Source organism: Pseudorasbora parva, chromosome 22, assembly GCF_024679245.1.
Source record: "Pseudorasbora parva isolate DD20220531a chromosome 22, ASM2467924v1, whole genome shotgun sequence".
In the NCBI taxonomy this organism is placed as follows: domain Eukaryota; kingdom Metazoa; phylum Chordata; class Actinopteri; order Cypriniformes; family Gobionidae; genus Pseudorasbora; species Pseudorasbora parva.
The window spans coordinates 3033023-3058483 of record NC_090193.1 but is presented as its reverse complement, the minus strand read 5'-3'; the positions used below and the strand labels follow the sequence as shown (position 1 = coordinate 3058483).

Here is a 25461-nt window from a genome sequence, read left to right as displayed (position 1 = left end):
GATCAGGTTACTTTTAGATGTAACGAGTAACGCGCATCACGTGATCAGGTTACTTTTAGATGTAACGAGTAACGCGCATCACACGATCAGGTTACTTTTAGATGTAACGAGTAACGCGCATCACACGATCAGGTTACTTTTAGATGTAACGAGTAACGCGCATCACACGATCAGGTTACTTTTAGATGTAACGAGTAACGCGCATCACACGATCAGGTTACTTTTAGATGTAACGAGTAACGCGCATCACACGATCAGGTTACTTTTAGATGTAACGAGTAACGCGCATCACGTGATCAGGTTACTTTTAGATGTAACGAGTAACGCGCATCACACGATCAGGTTACTTTTAGATGTAACGAGTAACGCGCATCACACGATCAGGTTACTTTTAGATGTAACGAGTAACGCGCATCACACGATCAGGTTACTTTTAGATGTAACGAGTAACGCGCATCCCACGATCAGGTTACTTTTAGATGTAACGAGTAACGCGCGTCACACGATCAGGTTACTTTTAGATGTAACGAGTAACGCGCGTCACACGATCAGGTTACTTTTAGATGTAACGAGTAACGCGCATCACACGATCAGGTTACTTTTAGATGTAACGAGTAACGCGCGTCACACGATCAGGTTACTTTTAGATGTAACGAGTAACGCGCGTCACACGATCAGGTTACTTTTAGATGTAACGAGTAACGCGCGTCACACGATCAGGTTACTTTTAGATGTAACGAGTAACGCGCGTCACGCGATCAGGTTACTTTTAGATGTAACGAGTAACGCGCGTCACGCGATCAGGTTACTTTTAGATGTAACGAGTAACGCGCATCACACGATCAGGTTACTTTTAGATGTAACGAGTAACGCGCATCACGCGATCAGGTTACTTTTAGATGTAATGAGTAACGCGCATCACGCGATCAGGTTACTTTTAGATGTAACGCGCATCACACGATCAGGTTACTTTTAGATGTAACGAGTAACGCGCATCACACGATCAGGTTACTTTTAGATGTAACGAGTAACGCGCATCACACGATCAGGTTACTTTTAGATGTAACGAGTAACGCGCATCACGTGATCAGGTTACTTTTAGATGTAACGAGTAACGCGCATCACACGATCAGGTTACTTTTAGATGTAACGAGTAACGCGCATCACACGATCAGGTTACTTTTAGATGTAACGCGCATCACACGATCAGGTTACTTTTAGATGTAACGAGTAACGCGCATCACACGATCAGGTTACTTTTAGATGTAACGAGTAACGCGCATCACACGATCAGGTTACTTTTAGATGTAACGAGTAACGCGCATCACGTGATCAGGTTACTTTTAGATGTAACGAGTAACGCGCATCACACGATCAGGTTACTTTTAGATGTAACGAGTAACGCGCATCACACGATCAGGTTACTTTTAGATGTAACGAGTAACGCGCATCACACGATCAGGTTACTTTTAGATGTAACGAGTAACGCGCATCACACGATCAGGTTACTTTTAGATGTAACGAGTAACGCGCATCACACGATCAGGTTACTTTTAGATGTAACGAGTAACGCGCATCACGTGATCAGGTTACTTTTAGATGTAACGAGTAACGCGCATCACGTGATCAGGTTACTTTTAGATGTAACGAGTAACGCGCATCACACGATCAGGTTACTTTTAGATGTAACGAGTAACGCGCATCACACGATCAGGTTACTTTTAGATGTAACGAGTAACGCGCATCACACGATCAGGTTACTTTTAGATGTAACGAGTAACGCGCATCACACGATCAGGTTACTTTTAGATGTAACGAGTAACGCGCGTCACACGATCAGGTTACTTTTAGATGTAACGAGTAACGCGCGTCACACGATCAGGTTACTTTTAGATGTAATGAGTAACGCGCGTCACACGATCAGGTTACTTTTAGATGTAACGAGTAACGCGCATCACGCGATCAGGTTACTTTTAGATGTAACGAGTAACGCGCATCACGCGATCAGGTTACTTTTAGATGTAACGAGTAACGCGCATCACGCGATCAGGTTACTTTTAGATGTAACGAGTAACGCGCATCACACTATCAGGTTACTTTTAGATGTAACGAGTAACGCGCATCACACGATCAGGTTACTTTTAGATGTAACGAGTAACGCGCATCACACGATCAGGTTACTTTTAGATGTAACGAGTAACGCGCATCCACTCTAGGGGTCAGGAAATATTCAAAGTGCTCAGAATATAATAATATTCCTGTTTTTAAAAGAAAACTGAAGATGGATGTTATAGGGTCTGTTGTTGAATGCATTAAACACTTTCAAAAAAGTGAAGAGCAAGCCTCAGCCGACTGAGAAAATAGTCTAAAAGTAACATACATTACTTGACATAAAAAGCAACTCGAGTATCGATACTTACTTTTATAGGGAATAATGCAATATAATTTAACACAATACTTTTAAAATACATTTCCAGAACGCTGATTGAAGTAAGCCAGAGATTTTGTGAGTGTGATTTGTAACCTCACAGTTTTGGTCTGATTTATCCCGTGTTTGCTATAAATGGACTCAGATCACATGACCTGTATGTGTACGGTGTGACGAGATTCACACTGACGCCAAGAGGAATTAAATGAGGATCTTTCTGAAGGTCTTTGGACATAAAAGGGCATCGGTGTTCCTTTGAGAGCAAAAGAGCTGATGGGTGTTAAACGTGTTAAACGGCACAAAGTTTTTCCATTATGGGAACAAATATACCAAACAATGATTTGTATTTTGTTTTGAAATAGTCTCCATTATTTAATATTTCATAATATCATAATTCAATTAATATCATGAAGACTGTTACAAACTGATACATCTTGAGCATAAGCAACATTTTTCTGATGATTTTTTAAGACTCCTCATCACGGCTGCATTTATTTAATCAAAATTACATTAAAAGTTGTAATGTAAATGTTTAGCTGTTTGATTTGATTTTAAAATGTAATTTATTCTTGTGATCAGGAATTCTAATGTGCTGATTATGCAAAAAAAAGTATTTTTTTTCTCTATATTTTAAATAAATACTGTTATTCTGAACTTTATAATCATTAAATAATCCTCATAATCCCCATATTACAGGAATAAATTACACTTCACTATATATATATATATATATATATATACACATAGAAAAGTTATTTTACATGTTAATATTTCACAATGTTAGTTTTTACTGTATTTTTGATCAACCTTGGTAAGCAGAAGAGACTTAAAATTGTTTGATTAATTACTTTTGACCAGTAACAGACAAAAAAAAATCCACAATGGTTATATCACAGCTTTGTTTTGTAACCTTTTTTAATATTGTTCAGATCTTGTAGAATATTTTAGTGAAGGGTTAGACTGAGCAGGTAAAGCACAAGTCGTTCCGGTGAGAGACTCATTCATTAGCTCATTATGTTTCTGAGAGAAATATGAAGGGAAGAGTAAAAATAAGTCAAAAACATCCCCATAAAAGGGCAGGAATGTCCATGTGTCGTGTATGATAATCCAAACCCAGAGAGGTGTCAGTTTCTAGCTTTGCTTTAGTCGCAGGTGTCCAAACTTTAAAACATGTTATAATCATCTGTAATGAGGCAAACCGTGATTGAACAGAAGTATGAGGATATATTTCTTCTCCCAAAAAACTACAACTTAACATTCATATTTAAATATGCCACTATATCTTATAAAACTAGAATCATAAAGAACACAAGATTACAAACACATACACATGCCTTTGAGTATCACTGGAGCAACTCGATGTAAAAACTAAAAGTATTATTATTGTAATAAAATGTTCATAATGTAATTCTCAAAATGTAATAATTTTGCTTATCATGTAATAAAAAATTTTACATTATGAGAAATCAATTACATTATAAACGCACCAAAAAGTTCAACTACCTGGAAAATGCAACAATTTAGATATTCATGCTATTATTATTATTATTATTATTAAACAAAGCATTGGTATTTTTAAAATGTACTGTAAATTAATACCAATGCTATGTCTAATAAACATTTAAATATTAATATTCATTTTATATGTTGCATTTCGCTTGTAGTTCAAGACTGGCTTTAGATTTTGAAAATGTAAGGAAATACTAATATTTTTTTATATTTTAAAAGCTAGTTTATAATGAATCATTTTCTCAATCTCAAAATAAAAAATGCTGGGTTAAAAACAACCCAAGTTGGGTTGAAAATGGACAAACCCAGAAATTGGTTTTGTTTGAACCCAGTGAATGGACCTATTCAAACAACCCAATTTCTGGGTTTGTCCATTTTCAACCCACATTGAGCTCAAGATTTTATTACATTATGAAAATTTTATTATAATAAAGTAATACTTATTAAAGGGTTAGTTCACCCATAAATGAGCCTGTGATGTTTATCTGCTTGCCTCCAGGGCGTCCGAGATGTAGGTGTGTTTGTTTCTTCAGGAGAACACAAATGAAGATTTTTAACTCAACCGTTGCTCGTATAAAGCATGTCAATGGGGTGTATTTCTATGAGAGTAAAAACACACAGACATACGAATCAATATTAAACCATGCGGCTCGTGGAGACACACTGATGTCTTAAGACACGAAACGATGGCTTTCTGTGAGAAACACAACAGTATGTTATTTTTTGACCTCATAGCAGACAAATCTCATCTAGTGTTTCATCTAGATGCCTCATTCGACCGATCCGTGCATGCACTAATGAGGCATCTATATCTATGACCTCACCAGGTTTTGACCTTATTCGGCAAAAGTAATGGCGGATGGGAACACTAGATGAGATTTGTCTGCTTTGAGGTAAAAAAAAATACTGTTGTGTTTCTCACAGAAACTGATTGTTTCGTGTTTTAAGACATCAATTTGTCATCACAAGCTGCAGTGGCTCTCAAATAATAAAAAAAACCATTGACATGCATCATACGCCAACGTTTAAATTAAAAATAATTTGTTTTCTACTGAAGGAACAAACACACGTACATGTTGGATGCCCTGGGGTCAGCAGATAAACATCACATTTTCATATTTGAGTGAACTATCCCTTTAAATAATGTGCAGGTATTACATTACGAGTTGCTGTAATCATCATATCGTTGTCATATTTTTCCAGCAAGTGCCTCCACGACTTTATCAATGACGCTGGAGTCCAAATAGGCGATGAGTCCTCCTTGGTTAGCCCATCGGTCCACCCCTTGCCTGTGGTTGTTGGGCAGGTGGTAGGCGAGTTCAGCGGTGTGACCCTCGAGGCGTGCCCGCACACACTCGCTTAGATCGGACACACCGCCGCCCAGCGCCCGCAGCACCGCGTGAGGAGCGCACGAGTCCCACTTGAACGTGCTTCCCTCGGACAGCACATACACGTCCACCAGACCCCGCACCACGCACAGGATCTTGTATCCCGCGCCGGACGCGTACATCAGCGAGGCGTTGGGAAGCGTCGCGAGCGCGTCCTTCACTGCGGACCTCTCGCTGGAGCTCAGCAACACCGACAAACACTCGCTCTTCTGCGGACGAGGCGGCCTGTGCCGAGTCAACGAGCAAACATTCACATCTCCATACGAAACACCCCAGATGTGCTGGCCTTTCCATCTGAAATCAGGACAAAATAAAGGCATGAAGTATTACAGTAACCTACACGACTAATCCCATGAAATGGCGTATGTATGTATGTATACGCCAATTCGTATGCCATTTTGGCGCGCTATCAAGACGCATAATCGCTTTTTAGCGTGTTTATCAACGCCATTTTTATGCTATTCCCCTACCCCTAAACCTACACATCTCTCTCTCTCACTCACACACACTCAGCCCATAAACCTACCCATCACAGGAAACATTCTGCATTTTTACCTTCTCAAAAAAAACTCATCCTTTATGATTTATTAGCATTTTGTAAAGTGGGGCCATGGGTAATGTCCTCATATTTCACCCTCTCCTGTAATACCGGTGTCATACCCATGGCATTATACACATTTGTGTCTTCATACGTCACAAAAACAAACACACACACACACACACACACACACACACACACACACACACACACACACACACACACACACACACACACAGAGCCCCTGCCCCTAACCCTACCATCACAAGAAACATTCTGCATTTTTACATAAAAACAACAACATAATTTAGTATGTTTATAAATCCATTTACATTGTGGACACACACACACAATGGTTACTTTCGGCGTAGACATTCACGCAGAATCACACAACGTAGATGTACGCGTGGATAGCTTAAAATGCGTACAGATAACACGCCACTTGGCTTTAGAAAGTGGCGTATATGTTTACACAGTGTCATGTTGCAGAACCTACATATTTCAGGTATTAGGTTACGATACAGGGCTCCAGACGGTGGCCAAATGATTGCATATTGCGACATTTTTTCCTGCCGGTGCGACTACGTTTTGTTAGAGGTCACACTGGTGCGACCATCACCAACTGATAAGAGCTGCCGTTTCTGTTACATATGAGAAACATCGAACTGAACATTTGTCAAATAGAGAAAAAAAATAATCCAACTACAAGCTACCGCACAAATACATGCAATAGGCCAAAGATGTATATCAAATAAACAGTGCTTTTCCAGGCACAGAAATTGAATAAAGTAATTAAATATAAAATAACACTGCACATTATAATCTTCACGGTATAAATAAAATAAAGATCAATCATTATTGTAGTTACAAAAGCTATTCAGTCAAGAGCAGTGAGTGATTTCTGTGTCTTTTGTGGTTTGATTAACCTTAAAAACACAGACCGCAGGAAAAGGCTTCTGTCCCTTTAAGACATACTGCACAGATTCAGTTCACACACATGAACAGTCTTTATCGTCTATTTACACTTTACTTAAGACATAACCTACTAAACTCTTCAAGACAGGCATGTTGGCATATTTTGTGTGTAAATCCGTTCAAGCTCAAGACTTGAGAGCTCAATATTTGCACACTTCAGAGGAGTGCACCAGGGCCGGCTCTAGCTCTTTGGTTGCCCTAGGCGAGATGGAGTTTTGCGCCCCCCACCCCTCCCCACTCACTTTTATCGTCTCTAATTCAGCACGTCTGTTTTCCTAGGCCTACCCCTAACCGAGAAGCACTTATTATTAAACACGTTCGACGCTTTATTTCCACTTTTCAAACATTTTCTCACTTTTTATTAAAAATAAATGCCTTTCCAATTTGATATGTGATGGGAAAAGGGAATAGAGCGTGTGGCAAAAGTCAGGATCGAACCACTGATCGGCCTGCATCAAATCTTGATGCCGTGCGTCTTACCACTACACTACAGCCACTGTAAAGAACTAGGTGAACACAGCATATTTGTGTTTGATGTAAATAATATGGCATCTATCATTAGGCTGCTCCAGTAAAAAAAAAAAAAAAAAAAAGAGGCCGTATTTATTTCCTTCCGACGCCCACGTAGAAAGCGTTTGTACTTTTCATAAATAACATGCATAACGTTACGTTATCCATATTTATAACGAACTGGACTTTTGATATTTAAATGACATCCATGTAGGTTATTGTAGATTATTGTCAGTGAAGTTATGTTTGCAATACGTATAGTAATTATGTAGAAAACTAGCAAGTGATAGCTTAGTGACAATATTAATAATATTTATAAAATAAATATTAGTTGATAAGATTGATACTAAGTAATTTTATTTTGTTTGACAACTTATTGGCTGAGATAAGAAGACTAACCTCTATACTGGGCTCTCTTTCAATTTTCTTCCTTTCTTTTTTTCGCTTTTTCCTTCCCTGTGCACCCGCGGGTTTAGGCGCCTCATTTTTGATGAACGCGCAAGATGAGCACTTGCCTGACCTAACGCCTGAACTAATAATCATCACCATCAATTCAATCTAATAATCAGGTTGATAAGTAATTAAACGTGTGGCTGAGGGGGGCGCCTATGATGATCATGTTTAATGAACATTATGTTGTATTTCGCTTGTTCCAATTCTAATGGGTAGTAATGGGCGGCACTAGAGCGCGCTCGCGCCCCTAAAGCCTAGTTCACACTGCCCGATTTTTGCCCCGATTTTGAGTCGCCGACAGGTTTTGTGAAATCGCCGACAAATGCCCGAGATCACAGGCAAATCGGTGCTCGTGCACGCGAGTGACAATCACGCAGTATGAATGATCAAAGACGCGATCAGAGAGAATCGCCGACGAGTCGCCGACGCCGGTGAGATATTTGGCATGCTAAATATCTGGACCTGTCGGCGATTCAAACTCCTGCTGTGTGAACAGCGTTCTGACTGAAAATTACATCGGCGATGACCGACAGCCAATGAAAGAGTGAGATACAGGGCAGCAGGACGTTCAGGGAGGAGTTATAAAGCAGAATTTCAGTATTTTAATAGATATATTTACAATTCTATCAAACAGAAACAAACGCCAAACATTTGCACATCCAGCCACAGCAGCAGCACATTAAATAATTATTTATTTACCTCAAACTGTCTTTGCAGAACAAAATCCTGGCTCCCTCTGTCTCTCCAACAATTTCTTCCGCCATTATCTTTTTTCTTTTTCTCCACAAATCAGCGCACATACAATTTGAAGCAAACTTTGTGCAGTTTATCATTTTTAATAACAATTCCAAGTCTCGCGCGAGAACTCCGGTCTGACGCACGTGTGATCTCGCGTTGTTTACTTGTCACATCGCACGTGTGTTTGGGAAACGTAGTTTGAGCACCGGAGAGAGAGAGAGTTGTCGGCGATTGTTCCTCTTGTTCAGTCATACAGTGTGAACTCCTCTGTCGTCAAACCATCGTGCAGTGTGAACACAGCAGTGACTGAATAATAACCCAGATAGTCATGCAGTGTGAATAGAGCAGTGACCCGACGAGTTTGAAAATCGTGCAGTCTGAACTAGGCTTAACACAATTGTCGCCCTAGGCAACCGCCTAGCTCGCCTATAGCAAACGCCGGCCCTGGAGTGCACACACTCACGCGAGTTCTTTTTGGCGTCTTGCTCTTCAATGTTTGCAAATCTTAAATGAGTTTAGTTTAACACGAATAGCAACGCGTGGTGTTCAGGTGATCTCAACACCGGGTTTTGATGGCATAAATGACTGGTGAATGCAGACGGGATTCGTGTACAAGAGTGACCGTTCTGTCCACACTTTTTGATCATCGCTGTTGTAATGAATGTGTATCCACCGACAGAAACATACATTAGCCTAACTGTGTGTGTCTTTTTTACACGTTACTTTCAACAAACCATGTTAAAGATGCGTCGTCAGATTTAAGATGAACCGCGATGCAAGTGCGTGCCGAACCGAGGGTGGAGATTTTTTTACAGAGAACCGTTCCACCCGTAGCATTCTCTATAACCCATCGTGACATATGATACAAGTTATAATTATAGCTCTTGAAACTCTTAATCAGTACAAGTTCTTCATTCTCAAATAGTTTGAACTTTAAATTAGATTTTTGGTGTGTCCAACTCAAACAATTACGCAAGTGATATTTAGAGATTTTATTGAGGATGTCATTCGTTCAAGTGACGTTCATTATGATGATATTTACAAAGCCACAGTTATTTTTAGAGTGTAATAAAACCCTTTATCTGTGACTACAGCAGCACTCTTACCCTTTACCCCTGGAGTCTTTGCGGTTGAACGGCTGGTTTATGACACCCATGACCGGCTGACCAGTGGCTCGTAAGTAAACCCCAATCAGAACCAGAGCACACGGGAGTCCAGAGGGACAGAAGCCTTCATCCGGCTCCTCTTCCTCCTTCCCTTCAATGTACTGACTTGTGCCATCTGTTCAAAGAAATGAACCAAAAACATCTGTTGATAACCTGAACAATTCACACACGGAAAAATAACTTGAATTTTTGAACTTTGAACAACTTTTGTCATCATTCTCCAGGTGCTTTGTGCCAAATCAGTCGCCTTGTTTCAGAATGCCTTCATGTTTCACATGAGCTTTTTCCTCATAGTTTTATCTTCTGTACATTCCTACAACTAGTGAACAACGACACACCTAAATAACCAGTTTCATAATTATAACTGCTAAGACTGTGCTATTATATCCAACTAACAATTAGTTGAGCTAACCCGTCTTACTTCTCAGATTCAGATTAGACCAATCCACTTTCTTTAATGAAACAATGAATAAAAGTTATGATGAGTCTTGATGAAAAACTTGTCTAACTAGTCTAAGCAGAATACTGTACATTTAAAGGGGTGATGAATTGAGAAATCAACCTTCCCCTTCAGCTTTTGATACATAAAAAGGTCATGGTAATATTACAATATCCTGTAAGTTTCAGAGCTGAAAACTTCCTTGTTAGTCAAAGAAAAGCTTTTATAGACACCGGGCCGGATATAGGCGGGAGTCACAACAATTTCTTAAGAAAGAAGTTAAGAAAAAGTGCAATTCTTAAGAAATTCTCAAATACTTTCACACATCTTTAATCTTTAATTTAACACATCTTTAATTTTTGTGCCAAAAATTCTTGTGTCTTCATTAAATGATTGTAGAGCCGCTGATTAATAACCGTTCAAAGCTTTGTTCTGAAATCGGCCATCACTATATAAGTCGTTATTTAGTTTTTTTGTGCACAAAAACTATTCTGGCCTCTTCATAAATGATTGTAGAGCCGCTGTAGTGAGATGGGCTTTGTAACGACGTCTTTAGTGCCTTTATGGGTCTTGAGAGAGGAAATGACATTGGTGTCAATGAAGGCCTTTCTGAGCCATCGGATTTCAACACTAATATCTTCATCTGTGTGTGAAGATGAACGGAGGTCTGACGCCTGTCCAACCACAGGAGGAATTAATCACAGAATTTACAGTTTTGTAACCTTTTAAATTGAAACGAAACTGGGCTGGAATTTCCATTTCCCAGCATGCTTTGCCATGACATTCAAAGTGTTATGTTTTTGTGCAAGATTAGCGTTAAGTGTGAGATTTAGGAGTGTTATGGTAGTTTATTAGAGTTTCCGTTATGTTGTTTTTTTTTGTCAGTTTCCATCATGTGCCGAGTGGAGCATGAGCTTAGTTTGAGAACAGGTTTATGTTAAATCTATTATATTTCTGTCCTCGTTCAGCTAATGCTACCAAAGCATTGTGTAACCAATTAGCAAGGTAGCATTAGATGAAATAGTTAAAGCTTTTCAAGTTCCCACAACTGAAAATATGGCCATTTTAAAGTTAAATGTATGAATTAATTTACTCAAATATTCAGAGCAATTAAAATATACGATTACAAAATAAAAATCTGCAAGTTCTGCTTACTAAAACTTGTTGAGGAACGCTCCAGCGTTTTTAGAAATAGGGCTTATTCAACTTCTTTCCTACATTTAGATATGTGGGCAAAGGCAGTCTTGTCTCAGTGCATGCATTGTTTTAGTTTGGCAGGGTCGCCGCTAGCTTAGCTTAGCATAATGAATGGAATCCTATGTTGCCAGATAGCATGTCCCGAGTAAAAGTGATCTTTACTTCTTATAAATTCTTGTGAATTACTTCTTGTGGCCTGCGTATTCACAACGAGTACAAATAGCCATGCAGATTAAGACATTTCCTAGGCAGATATTGGCTTGGGACTATATTATGGGGAAGCACATGCGAAGCAGAAATATCACGACTCTCATCCTCACGTCCTCCGGCTGTTAAACGATCGCAATGTGTTGCGTGATATCCCTGCGATCGCCTAGTCTTAATCTGCATCGCTATTTGTACTCGTTGTGAATACACAGGCCACAAGAAGTAATTAGGTGGGTGTTTTTGGATTACTTTTACTCCAGACATGCTAGCTGGCAACATAGGATTCCATTCATTATGCTAAGCTAAGCTAGCGGCGACCCTGCCAAACTAAAACAATGCATGCACTGAGACAGAAATGCATTTGCCCACATATCTAAATGTAGGAAAGAAGTTGAATAAGCCCTATTTCTAAAACCGGTGGAGTGTTCCTTTAAAAACTAATTCAGGTTCACAATCCAAGTTAAAGAAATTGCTATTTAATTTTATGAACGGAAAATAAATGCATTACCGATGGGATCGATCCAGATGGCCAGGTCGGCTGGGCTGATTGACAGCTGCAGAGATTCGGCCGCTTCGTCTCGGAGCTGAAGGTCCTGATGGATGGCCTTACTCAGGAGCGCCGCGGCGGCGTGATCCCCATCCAGGACTTTAGCCAAAAGAGCACTTGTGTCCTCTTCATGAGCACAGACGGTCACAGTAACACTCTCCCCTAATTCACAAAGAATCACACACAAACTCCAGTTACTTACGATTAATGCATTAACAAGCCCTCAGTTTATAGCTCTGAGTGTCTATGCAACATAATTATTTGTTACATTTATATAGCGCTTAACGACATTACTTCCATCGATTAAGGTAAAAAAAAACAGCACGATCATGCTCGGATCGGTCAAATAAGGCATCTACGTAAATATATCTATGGTCGCGATGGTCTTTTGACGTTATAAGATGGACGAAATGGCGCTGGAAATACTAGATGAGATTCATCTGATATGAGGTAAAAATGAACATAATACTGTTGTGTTTCTCACAGAAAGCCATCGTTTCGTGTCTTAAGACATCAGTGTGTCTCCACGAGCCTCAGGGTTTAATATGGATTCGTATGTGTGTGTGTTTTTACTCTCATAGAAATACACCCCATTGACATGCATTATACGAGCAACGGTTGAGTTAAAAATCTTCATTTGTGTTCTCCTGAAGAAACAAACACACCTACATCTCGGACGCCCTGGAGGCAAGCAGATAAACATCACAGGCTCATTTTTGGGTGAACTCTTTAAAGCCACAGGAAAGACATGTAAAGCCTGTAAAACAGACTCTTCTGCCTCAACTTATAGACTGTTTTATATGAATCAACATGCAACATGATTATTACTGTCTTGCATAGTGTCTCTTGTAGGGGTATGCGATATTAATATAAAAATGATATCTTGAGATTTTCTCGATTATGATAATAGACTGTAATATATATTTGCTGAGTAAGTTATTGTGCCGGTAGCTTGGCAGGTTTCAGACTGCCGTGTTTTGGATTTACTTCATTATTCTGTGTGGTGGTCAGTTCACAGTGGTGACAAATCATCTTTTACAAAAAGTTAAAATTAATTTTTTACATTTTATGGGCATTTTTATCTTTATAGATTTATTTTTTTAACCTAATTATATGCATGCATCATCTTTTGTGTCAATTACATGTTACATTTATTTTCATCAAGAGGTGCAACAATTTTTGGTCCAGATCATAGACCGTAAAAAAATATGGACGACTCGACATCATCCGTTTCCGCTTGCCAGATTTGAAGCTTTCAGGCGGGGGTGCACGGCGCTGACATCTTGGGACCGAGTCTGCGCAGTAGCGATTTCGGGACCGGAGTTGCGCAGTAGAGCGCAGGAAGTAGAGCAGGAAGTACAGCTGCAATATCAAAAGCCCGCCCACACTCTCGCAGATGCAGAACAATTAATTATGTTGGTGTGAAATAAACAGTTATGGAAATGTAGAAATTAAAGCTAAAGCTCTAATCTGCTCCCAAAAATTTCGAAAAAAGTCAGTTAGTGCCTCAGTGACAACTTCACTCAGAGAAGCCGTCAGTCTCAGCTGTCAATCATGACGTCACACCCCCCGTTTTTATAGCATCAGATAACTAACTCAAACTAAACTTATTTTAAAAACGAACACCTGAAATGAAATCATCGTGATGGTAACTGCCTTCAGTGACATAAACTAACTTTGGGGAAAATTTTTGAAGTGTAATTTTATTCCAGGGTATATACATCAATCCTTCGGTTAAATTTACTACTTTTTAATACCTTTTTTACTACCTTCAGAATATTTTTTAAAACCATCACAACACTGAATTGCAAGTGTTAATCAGCGACCTTTCTATTATTTACACAGATTTTGACATATAACATACAAAAAAGAATAGATTTAGAATCGACACCAGGAGGAAATCTGTATTAAGTTATCATTCAGACACAGTAAAATACATCTCAACATTCACAAAGGTTGGTTAAGGAGAAGCATTACTGCATACACATTTGATTTCAATTAATAATTGGTAATTCAGCAATTAAATGATTTGGTGTTTTTTTTTCCAACAACAAAACCTGAGCCAAATACTACATTTCTATAACTGAGATAAGTTGTTGAATTAAACAAAATACTAAAACTAGTGCTGTCAATCGATTCAAAACTTTAACTAGATTAATCACACATTTTTTTCTGTGGTTAATCGCAATAAAAAAAGAAATGTTTTTGTACGTTTTTAATATATTTTTTAATATAATAATTTCACAGTTAATCAAATTAATGTAGAAACAACATAAAGACAGTATATTTTAAATACTTGTTTAAATGGCATCTTTTTATGAATGAAGGCCAGTATTACTGATATTAATACAGCTACTGATTTATTTTTTTACATTTATTATTAGGCTTCAAAAATATTGAAGATATACAAAAAAAAAAACATTTTTAATTTAAGTAAACTTAAAACAATGCTAACATAAACCCATAATAAATGTCATGTTTACTCCTGCCCTTCCTGTCTTAACAGTTAGGAAATATACAGAAATGTAATAAAGTTATCAAAGTTATATGCAGTCTGCACTGCATAAACTATAAATTAAATAGTTAATCCTTATTAAAGCTAAAGTTATTTAGTCAAGAGCAGCGAGTCATTTTCTCTGTTCCTTTTGTTCTTTAACTTTACTGACAGGAAGCTTTATTGGCTGCTGTCCCTTTAAGAGCAGACAGACACGCGGATCTCACCGTCTATGGATCACGCCTCATTCTCTCACAACTCTTTTTGTTCATTTTAGACTTTATATGAATCATTTAAGATTGCTCTTAAGAGGATAGTCGTTGAAGATATGCCTTGAAGCAAGTCTAAAATAAAACGTAAGCCAACCCCTTCTGTTGAGCACGCAGTTTTCTGAGATGATGCCGAACGACCGCTGAATATGACGTCAGCATCAAACATACGCCGAGACGGAGACGAAAGATCTTTGATTATGTGCCCAGATATGCTAAAGCCCATATTTAAAAAAACGAACGCGAACGCAGATAGAATTTCAATCAGAATAGGACACCTGATAGTCTAAAAAAATAATACCTAATTTGGAAAAAAATAATACCTCTGAGACCACATTTAACACTTTTAATGGCCTTAAATTTGACCATTTTGATTTATCACTTTTTAATACTTTTTAAAACCCTGCGGACACCCTGTATTATTTAGTTTGCCTCGCGTCCATTAGAAAACACAGAGGGGCGGCTATACTGGGACCGGTCACCGGGGGGCGATCGAGGCGCGAAAGCTTCAGTAAATGAGAGGGAGACTGCAGGCTTGGTCCAGATCATGTATTGCCAATGCAAGAGTCCAGCACTCAGTAAAGTCTCCTCCAGCACATCCCAAAGACTTTCAATGAATTTAAGGTCTGGATCATTGACTGTAAAAAAAAATATGGACGAAGTGTCCGTAACATAACCCATAGGATTCTGAAGAGAGTTTGAAGCCTCAAAGTCGGTCATTGCCATATTGGCAGCGTGTCACACCCGGATAACAAAAAAATGGGCAAAGAGGCGGGATGTGGGCGGAGCTTAGGTGACGTGATGACTAACAGCATAAAACGGCAATCCACCTGTCACTCAAAGTGACCACGCCCATAATTATGCAGAACTTTAAGGCTTTATAAAATGTAAACGAATGAGTTATAAAAAAATAAAATAAAAATCACCCCCTCACAGTTGTATTGAAGGGCAAAATCAGCCATATAGACCAAAACCACAATTCGTTTTTTCCTGCTGTAAATTTGGGCATTTTAACATGGGGCTCAATGAGATTCTGCTCCTTCTGGAGCCCTAGTGGCCAGTCGATGAACTGCAGTTTAAGTCACTTCCGTAATGGATTCAACAGAAACTGGGGGAGGTTGCCGCTTGAATGGGACAATTAATGTCTGAAAATGATTTTTAAATCCTCCCTCCCATCCTAGTCAGCTGCAAATATGGTTTGACCCCAAAAAATTCTAACAAAAGGTTTCTCAGTGGTTTACAGTAGTATCAGATACTAAACATACTAAAAGGTTACCTTCAAGAAAGTTCCCATTTTCAAAATGGCGGCCATCAGGTCCTTAAAATGACTATTACTCATTTATATTCCTCCTAGACCAGGAATACTGGTGCAGGATACATGTTTTGGCCATGTAATATTTGAATTAGCATATCTGCATGATAGATAAGTGATTACAAGTACAATTATATATTAAGGCAATTGGTTACAAGCATATTTATGTGAAAAAATAAGTACAATTCCCATTAAGTAATTGCATATTTCTCCTATCATTTTGCCTACACAGCAAACTTCACACTCAAGTGTTAAAATAACGTTGAAACAGTGTTAAAGTAAATGAGATAATTAAATGATTAAGTGGTTATTGACAATTAGGGATGAACACCTGCTGTTAACAAGTAGAGTCGCATATTATGGTATTCGTATTTGCTGTAGTTGAGCTTTTGCCTTATCCGTTCTTTCACAGTCTAAGCTGATGAATCTTGACATTGTCAATCTGGAATATGGCCACGATGTCTTTCCTACATGGTTGTTTAAGAAATTAAAAGCTACACACTTTTACCAGCCCTCCAATTAGGGCTAGAAGAACTGTTGCCAAACATATAACATGCTAGAAACATAAAAATCACTGCAAAAATGATCCAATCATGGACTCTTAGGCATTTGCCAATTTAAACAGTGACTTTTTTTGGCCGGGCAGTGTATATTCACATAACACATCAAAAAAAAAAAAAAAACTCCTTTGATTTGCACGAACCACATAAACGGCATATTTCATATTTCAGAATGACATTGACGAGTTTGCGGATATGAAAAGAGAGTGAAAGACAATTACACATTATTCCCAGGCATCTCGTGAACACCCCAGAACAGACATTTGCATTACTATCTTATGCTAAGTTTTCTTTAGGTCCTCATGACACACTCCATAATGATATCTATGATTTTTTCCATCATCTCACAACCATTTGCCTAGCAGGAACTGTGGCCAGAAACTCCCCACTGGCTTTATCCCATCTGATTTTAAAATGGTTTGCATAACCCCAAACCAAATCCTGTCACACACACCCCCATGAGCCCTCTGTACTAGGCCAATCCTATGCTCTACAACACAACGCTTAGACCATTTATGAAATGATATAGGTTAATTTACAGCACAGCTCAACATTCAGTACTTCAACTCTGAATAAGTATGAATGTTCACATCATTGTATCTAATGTTACTTTTCAGATAGGTAAAATTCACTATGAAATCAAAATGGACAATTCTTGATTTGTAATGGAATATTGCAGCATTTATTATAAATTATTTATTTGTAGACATCATTATTCTTTTAATTCATATGCCTCGTAACTTTAATCAATGTTCTGTTCGCCATGTACATATTATGTACTTATTATAGTAATTGCAATAACTAGGTATTAAACATGAAGCTACCCCTGAACCCCTGTAGTTTAGTTATATTAACCAGTACTTTAAATTAAGATTTATTAGGTCTTAATTCATTCTATAAACTATATTACTGATCTGCCAACATTGTCGCCATATGATAAATTAAAATAAGCTGATAACATCACTGTTTTCTCCAGAATGACTGTACAGCTGAATCAAATTTTGTTGCAATATTATCCTGTTTGACACTGAAGCTGCTTTGACACAATCGTCATTGTAAAAGCGCGATATAAATAAAGTTGACTTGACTACTTTCTAAGGTAAGGACACTGCAAGTACACAATGAACAATCAAGTGCAATCTTAGAATCTCTTTATTCTCGTATCACATGTATACTGGTGCGAGCCGAGGGCGGGGCAACCTGTCAATCACTTGAGATCCACCAATAGCAAACCACAGCCACAAACCAATTCCCTATTGACAAAATCAAGCCCCGCCTTACATTTGATCTGGTTCAAGAAGCCATTTCACTCGGATACTAGGAATGGGCGGTATATCGAGTTTCGTACGATATATTTTTCAGAAACTATATGGAATGAGGCAATACCATTTATATTGATATACAGTAGTTTGATACGAGTGCATCTGAAAAACAGTGGAGGACAAGTGAGCTGCTGCAGGGACAGTTCATAATCCAAATAGTCTAAAACATGACATATACACTATATTGCCAAAAGTATTGTGCCGCCCCTCCAGATCACTGAGTTCAGGTGTTCAATCCCTTCATGGCCACGAGTGTATAAATCAAGCTCTAGGCCTGCAGACGCTTCTAGACACATTAGTGTAAGAATGGATCGCTCTCAGGAGCTCAGTGAACTCAAGCGTGGGGCCGTGATAGGCTGACACCTGTGCAATAAGTCCATTCCTGACATTTCCTCACTACTAAATATTCCACGCTCAACTGTTAGTGGGATTATAACAAAGTGGAAGCCATTGGGAACAACAGCAACTCAGCCACGAAGTGATAGGCCATGTAAAATCACAGAGCGGGGTCATCGCATGCTGAGGGTCACAGTGCGCAGAAGTCACCAACTTTCTGCAGAGTCAAAGCTCCAGACCTCCAAACTTCTGTGTCCTTCAGATGAGCTTAAGAACAGCGTAGAGAGCTTCATGGAATGGGTTTCCACGGCCGAGCAGCTCATCCAAGCCTTACATCACCAAGAGCAATGCAAAGCGTGGGATGCAGTGGAGTAAAGCAGCCGCCACTGGACTCTAGAGCAGTGAGACGCGTTCTCTGAGTGACCAATCACGCTTCAGTCTGACAATCCCATGGACGAGTCTGGGTTTGGCCGTCGCCAGGAGAACTGGACACACCTGACTGCATTGTGCCAAGTGTAAAGTTTGGTGGGGGGGATTATGCTGAGGGGTTGTTTTTCAGGGTTGGACTTGGCCCCTTAGTTCCAGTAAAAGGAACTCTTAATGCTTCAGCATAGCAAGACATTTTAGAAAATGTCATGCTCCCAACTTTGTGGGACAGTTTGGGAACGGCCCCTTCCTGTCCCAACATGACTGCGCTCCAGTGCCCAAAGCGTCGGTCCATAAAGACATGGATGAGGAGTTTGGTGTGGAGGAACTTGACTGGCCTGCACAGAGTCCTGAGCTCAACCCGATAGAACAGCTTTGGGATGAATTAGAGCGGAGACTGAGAGCCAGACCTTCTCGTCCAACATCAGTGCCTGACCTCACAAATGAGCTTCTAGAAGAATGGGCAAAAATCCCCATAAACACACTCCTAAACCTTGAGGAAAGCCTTCCCAGAAGAGCTGAAGCTGTTAGAGAGGGTGGGCCGACTCCATATTAAACCCTACGGATTAGCAATGGGATGGCGGCCCAAAACTTTTGGCAATATAGTGTATTTAGGGCTTCAAAAAAACTGGTAAGCTAGTTAACATGTATAGTTTTAAGCAGCTTGCCCTGTCAGATGCTCTGAGAGATCGGCTACTTGTTCTGACTGACAGATAAATAATTGTGCTCTTTAATGCGTTTGAGATGTGGCGTTTTCCTCACTGCATAAATTACATGTCATAGGTATATTCTCCATCTGTTATTGTTAGAAAGTCAGGAGTGGACGAGCTTTCTGCAAGTGAATCTCTAAATTCAGGTGAAAGCTGATTGAGAGCTGCTGTGCATGCGTGCCAAACAGACGGAGTGCAATAGGAGTGCAATGATTCTGACATACTGCTAAATTATTTGTTGTTGGACAATAAATGTGCCAAATGTATAATTTTAAACATAAAAGTGTATTTTTATGAAAGGGACCATTATAATGGGGTAATCAAATGTAGGCTAATATAACTATTCTGTGCTTTTGTTTTCATTTTTAGTTTAGTGAATTTAAAAACTAAATAATTATTAAATCCGCTTTTGGTTCACAATAAATTGCATAGCCAACATTACATTCTCTATTTGTTTATAGCCTTCAAAACATTGTTTGTAGGACATCATACGGCAGGATGTGAAATATATAATTGTTTTGATGATTTTATCATCCATCTGAGATATATACCATATATCGCCATTTAATCAAAAAATACAGAGCCATAATCACCCGGCCCTGTTGGAAACACGTCACAGTAGGGAAGAAAAGACTGTGGCGTATCTTCCGGTTCACACCGACTTTAAAAGTCAAAAATCAAGAGCCACAAGAGTGGTAAAAATTTGAATACAATTGCATAGTGAAATCCTTCCAAAGCGTCTCAGGGTGTAACTCACCAAGCCCATTCTCAAACTTGTTTGACTCCTCTCCTTGAATGAAGCCATTCAATTCTGGAAACTGTAAAGCAAGAAGGGAAAATGTGAAGCCCTCAACACAAACTGATCAGTTTGACTAAAATGTTATTAAAAGTGATATTTATAAGAACCTGGGCACAAACATCATGGCGAATCATTTCCTGTATCACCACATCAGCAAGCGTCTTAAAGTCCTGGACGAATTTCTTGTTTTTTTCAGCTCCCGTCTTTTCCTGTACCAGGAGCTCAAAAAGCGCCGCTTCCTGACGACAGACGCGTGCCACATTGGCAGCTTTTTCTGCCACGCTCAGGAGCAACCGCAGCAAATCTGCCATCCCAGAGACCTGTGAAACACACACACACACACTACACACAACAAGATCAGACGTATAGATAGTCATGTTTTACAAGTAGGTCAGTTTCAACACTAATTAAAAATCAGGTCAAAAATATTAGCAACCTAAAAAAGAACTCAAACTGGGACAAAAATCACCCAAGGACAATGACAGGCAGATGAGTGGACTGAGAGCCATGCCTATAGAAGATGAGAGATTTGATAGCCTGTCATTATGGTTTTAATGTGCAAATGCAAGCTGCCTGCTTGTCCAACTTTGGACTCGGATATTGGGAATGGAGCTAATAAATGCAAATAGACATGCAAATGTGTGACATCAATACAAAGTAAAATGATATCTAGTTGAAATAATATTTCAATGATTATTTTGAAAAGCAATATGGGGAGAGCAGGGCACAACCCAACGCTTTTGACTTGGGGTTCAGAGTATTTATTTTCTCCCACTTTAATTTCACACATGTCTAGTACAATTATGTGGTTTTGTTTCATTAATGCAGTGTATACTTTTTTCTTGAGTTACCCCGAAAGAATGGAAGTGAAATGTGACATGTCCCATAGGTGTGGTGCATTATAACATGAGCATATGACAGCTTAACATGCATCTGATATAATAGAACAAATAGACAAGACAAACTCCAATATTTTGTCAATGAAAAAATAAAATAACTTTTTCATATCAAATAATGCTATTTTTTAATAATTAAAAACAGTTTGACAGCAAACACGCAGCTATTCGTCACAGTTCAAAACATAATAATTCATAACTTCTGAACATTGACTGTCAGTCATTATTCACATATCTCATGGTTTCTCAACAGAGTTCATAAAAGTATAGAATATAATATCGTAATTCTAATAGAGGCTCATTGTAACGCAGTGTGACAACATGCCCCACCTGAGCAACTGGGATTTAACCCCGGCTAATGTTAGACCAGGTTAATGTTAATAACAGATAGAAGATTAATATCAGATTTGTCTAAATAAACAAACACAAAAACTGAGATTAAAAGCTGTCTTAAGAAATTTACTTTTGCTATAAATGTTCACCGATATCTTCCAAAGATTTTTTATTTTATTTTGGCGCAAATGTTTCAATATTTAACTGTTGATATGGCAACTCGTAAATACACAAAGTTTCGTCATCCTGGCATGCGTGGAAAGTTTTAAACCTTTTAAATCATGTTAACTGCGTTAGTTTACCCTGCCCACCCCTACAGCTGTGGTGTTTTCAGAATGTTACACTGCATCACAAACACACACACACACACACACACACACACACACACACACACACACACACACACACACACACTCTCTCTCTCTCTCTCTCTCTCACACACACACACACTCTCACACACACACGCACACACAAACGACTTTCATTATTACCGGATAGACCTAACAGATAAAGTAAACACATAAAGCAAGCTCATACCGTTGAACTCAATCTGCAGCGGTGTCTCGCGCTTCCTGTGTGTCACTCACTGCACTGATACTCCACACACACATCATCTCTGAAGCGTGAGCAGCGGGTTTTAACGCAACATAACGGAAACGCGTCGGAAATGAGAGCATTTGCCCCTCTCATTGCGTCAATGCAGGAGGAGGAGTTTGTTCACGAATACCGCCCTCTTCAGGAGACGGACATGCATATCAGATAAACCTATATGGCAAGCCTCATTAACATTTAAAGGTCCCGTTCTTCGCGTGTTTTCGAAGCTTTGATTATGTTTACAGTGTGCAATATAACATGAGTTCATGTTTCGCGTTTAAAAAGAAAACAGTATTTTTCACACAATTTACTTATCTGTACAGCGCTGTTTCCTCTGTCCTAAAAACGGCCTGATGATTTCCTTGTTCTATGAAGTCCCTCCTTCAGAAACACGTAATGAGTTCTGATTGGGCCAGCATTTCCCGTGTTGTGATTGGACAGCAGCTTAGCGCACTTTGCCCGGAAAGGTCCCGCCTCTTACCATAACGGGGAGATGCAAGCGCTGAATGCGCGCTCTTCTCCACGTGGGAGGGCAACGAGACCACGCCCCCAATTTTGCGTGTTCTTGTGGGCGGAGTCAACAAACGGTTCTAGTGACATCATTACAGCAGGAAGTCCAGCGGTGTAGTCCAAACCGGCCGCTCGCTGTAGGCTTTGAAAGGGAACTTCTGTTAGATAAAATATCTCGCTTGGCATTGAACTTTGAGCTTTATAATTTTACAGGTATTATTTATGCTCCAACAGCAACATTACACACTATCTAAAGTTTGAAAGATGGAATCGCGAACAACAGGACCTTTAATACTTAAAGGTGCCCTAGAATGAAAAATTTAAATAACCTTGCCATAGTGAAATAACAAGAGTTCAGTACATGAACATCACGTACTGTGAGTCTCAAACATCATTGCCTCCTACTTCTTATGTAAATCTTGTGCATGAAAAACACCAAGGAAAAATAAATGATTCTCAACATAAGGCCAACCATGACGCAAGCATTGGGGATCATTTATATGCACGCCCCCAACATTTGCATCTGTTCAAACATGTGCATTGTCAGGCGGAACTGACGGAGCGAATCATCGAGACTGCAGATAAACAAGCGACACTTGAGGATAGCAAAAACGGTAGCTCTCATGACACATATGTCATGTTCAGGCTGTGCAGGGGACGGGAGGACTTTTCATATGTCAACAGTCATGGTTGAGGTTTATTATAATCGCATACCACAACAATTTATTTCAAAATCGTTTGTTTGTTCGGCCCATTTCAAGCAAGCTTCACTCAGCATCTTAAACTGAAGAAAGGGGCAACTATATTCCTGCAAGCAGTAAGTACTGATTTATCCACTTATTTGACTGTTTAAACAATTTCTGATTAAATTGAAAGTTTCTTAGAAAGACCACATTGTCTAGATAACGCAAGATGCTAGTACAGTAACAATAGGAAACTCTGAGTACCCTACAAAACCAAATAGTGTGTCAAATGACAAAGGGTAATATTATTTTGTATTACAAAATACAACCATAGAGACTCTGCTTACAGATCGTTCACACGATCCTTCTAGCAAACGTCACCTTCTCCACCATATAAGTTAAAAGGATAGTCATTCGACAAGGCTATTAATTTTGTAAAATTATAAGTTATATATTTATATTTTTGAGAACTGAAGTAGACCTATGTTGTTTTTGCATGCTTGTTCAGAGTACATCACAGTCACTGCGTAACATTAGCCTATATTGTGACTAACGTTATATAAACATGCAATATCGGTGACGAAAATAGATAAGTCTAAAATGTAGGCTGAATGACACACTTTAAGCAGAACATCTCAAATGGAGATTGATAAAATGCCGCTTACTTGTTTATTGGAGCTTTCAGATCATCTGCGTGAGAGAGAGAGAGCTCACGTGCATATGTTTGCCAGATTGGACATGTTTAGGTAAAACACAGGATAGTATACGTGTTGAAATCTGGCTACCGCAAGCATGCGAGCTCTTTCTCGCACGCGGATGATCTGAAAACACCAATAAACAAGTAAGCTGCATTTTAGCCATCTCCATTTGTGATGTTCTGCTTAAAGTGTCATTCAGTCGGTCTGTGTTCTGACCAACTGAACTGCTGTGAGCTGTGAGCTGCTGAAATAAACCAATCAGAGCAGAGCTCAACATTAATATTCATGACTCTTCCAAATAAGGCAAAAACAGAGCATTACATCCTAGGGACAATTTATAGGGTTGTAAATGGACCTGTAAAACTGTATCTGGCCAATTTTTGCTCTTAAATAAGCCACATACCCTCTATGTAGATATCAGAGAATAATTTAACATATAGTTTCTAATCATTGTAGGGCACTTTTAAACGAACTATTATCTATTTTCATGCTACTAGAACTTATTTTTTAGATACTAGTATCTGTTCCGTTAAAGGTGCAGTGTGTGATTTTTAGCGGGATCTAGCAGTGAGATTGTGAATTCCATCCCCCCTCGTAGAGCACATAGAGAACGACACAGGTGGCCGACACAGGACAAAGATGTGTTCGTCTGAGACAGCAGAGTGACTAGTGCTCTGTAGAGAAGTTTGTCCCTTTAGGGCCACTGTAGAAATATGGTGGCACAAAATGGCAACTTCACTGTAAGGGACCCGCGGTGTGTGTAGATAGAAATGGCTCATTCTAAGGTAATAAAAACATAATGGTTCATTATGTAAGTTCTTTATACACCACTGAAAACATAGTTATGAATATTATACAACATTTCTGTCAATAGATCCTCTTAAATATTACACACTGCACCTTTAAGTACTAGTACTCATTCATTAGATACTAGTACCTATTAAATATGTACCAGTACTTATTTATTAGAAACTATAGTACTTATTTTGATAGTGACTAGTAACTATTCATTTGTTACTAGCATAACTGTTTGCCGTTGACTTCTATGGGATCTGTCATTCAGATATCCAATTCAGTTCTGACTAGTATGTATTCCGATTTTGACTAGTACTTATTTCAGATGTACCTATTAAATAGAACTAATTATTCATTAGCTACTAGTAACATTTCTTATCTTACTAGTCACAACTGCTTTTTTACTTGTCTTATGTTATGACTAGTCAGAATGGCCACTGTAGAGTTCAATACAAAAAAAATCTTACTAGTAACATTTTAAATAAATAGTAGTATCTAATAGGTACCAGTATATTAAATAAGTACTAGTAAATAATAAATCAGTACTAGTACCAATTTAATAGGAACTAGAATCAAATGAATAAGTACTAGTGACTAATGAATAAGTACACTTTAAGTTTAATAAGTTT

The 25461-nt window shown here is 38.8% G+C and overlaps 1 protein-coding gene across 1 annotated transcript; it reads right to left on the bottom strand.

Annotated features, from left to right (window-relative positions):
* Positions 1-4952: 4952 nt before the first annotated feature.
* Positions 4953-22240, bottom strand: inpp1 (inositol polyphosphate-1-phosphatase). The gene is made up of 6 exons (XM_067431891.1): positions 22090-22240; positions 20431-20665; positions 20282-20342; positions 12057-12257; positions 9646-9820; positions 4953-5619 (listed from the first exon to the last, which is right to left on the bottom strand). The coding sequence occupies exons 2-6, from the start codon at positions 20632-20634 to the stop codon at positions 5127-5129; spliced, it is 1134 nt and encodes a 377-aa protein (XP_067287992.1). The 5' UTR covers positions 20635-20665; positions 22090-22240; the 3' UTR covers positions 4953-5126.
* Positions 22241-25461: the final 3221 nt, after the last annotated feature.